The sequence below is a fragment of the Capsicum annuum genome, unplaced genomic scaffold (assembly GCF_002878395.1).
Source record: "Capsicum annuum cultivar UCD-10X-F1 unplaced genomic scaffold, UCD10Xv1.1 ctg53304, whole genome shotgun sequence".
Taxonomy (NCBI): Eukaryota; Viridiplantae; Streptophyta; class Magnoliopsida; order Solanales; family Solanaceae; genus Capsicum; species Capsicum annuum.
This window is the reverse complement of record NW_025861412.1, coordinates 1-1,235: the sequence shown is the minus strand read 5'-3', so window position 1 is coordinate 1,235 and position 1,235 is coordinate 1. Positions and strand designations below refer to the sequence as shown.

Sequence of the window (1,235 nt, the reverse complement as noted above, 5' to 3'; positions counted from 1 at the left end):
AATGGTAATAACAACAGCATATTCAGTGTATTCTCATAAAATGGGGTCTAGAGAGGATAAAGTATATGCAGTCCATACTAGATGAAGTAGAGAGTTCTTTCTAACAGACCTCCGGCTCAGGACAGATAACAATATAACAAATAAAAAAACGTAAAAGCAAACAACAAAAAGGGATATCACATCGGTAGATAGTAAAAGAAACAAGACACCCATAAAGCAATATTATAAACTAGATATAAGAAATCATAAATATCATTGAAACACCACGAACAAGAGGCTACCAGAAACTACAGACACAGATACAACAAAATACTCTTTCGTACTATTACGAACGTACTCCTACCTACTACCGCTCTACCATAATCTGCGTCCTCCACACCTTTCTATCGAGGGTCATATCCTTCGTAAGCTATAATTGTCTCATGTCTTGTCTAACAAATAACTTTTTTTTGTAGCACACAATTTTATATTTTAGCATCAGAATATCTCACAAGTTATACTTCGTGCCCTTAAAGTACTTATATCGCACTAGGTATACGTTCGATTTCAAAGGAAAAATTAAAAATCAGTATAATGACAAAAATTAAAGGCCGATTCATTTAAAGGGCAAAACATGCAATTATTTTGAATATGAAAGGTATATTTATGCACAAAACAATAACTTTTGTGCCTAAACTCGAAAAAAATTTAGATTCGGCTATATGAATTCACTCTTGTTAAAGTGTGTGACTATGTACACTTACAATATGGTATCAGAACAAGATCTACTTTGGTTATTGGTGTAATAGGGGTGTTAGATCCACAAGAGTTGTTTGCAAACCTTGGTGTACTTTGGGCTGTTGTTGAGAACTTGGAGTGTTGATGTTGTTGGGCCCAATCTGAGGCCCATGAAGACAACATTGGTGGTTCAAATGGATCATCATCACATGGATCAGAAGGCCAAGTGTTTGTTCTTCTGGATCTTGATGATTTGGGCCTTCCATAAGTGTCCATCTCTACAATTTTAGCACTTTCTTCATTTATGTCTTCAGCCTCAAATGATGTTGATAGCCTCCTTCTAGGCATTTGTAGTGTACTTCCACTTCTTGATTCATCAAACATATCCTATAAATCAATGGTAGCAAAGTCAAAAAACCGGAGACGGATTTAGGGCGGGTTTTCTATGTAAATGCATGTATCGAAAAATATAAAATAATGGCATCCACTATTCATTTTTCGGCCCTATCTTTGAAAAA

At 35.3% G+C, this 1,235-nt stretch overlaps 1 protein-coding gene across 1 annotated transcript; it reads right to left on the bottom strand.

Moving 5' to 3' along the window:
• Nucleotides 1–571: 571 nt before the first annotated feature.
• Nucleotides 572–1,104, bottom strand: LOC107840757 (the record flags this gene model as incomplete). Its single annotated transcript, XM_047404185.1, is given in 1 exon segment — nucleotides 572–1,104. A coding segment is annotated over 1 exon segment (375 nt), but the record flags the coding sequence as incomplete, so codon positions are not given.
• Nucleotides 1,105–1,235: the final 131 nt, after the last annotated feature.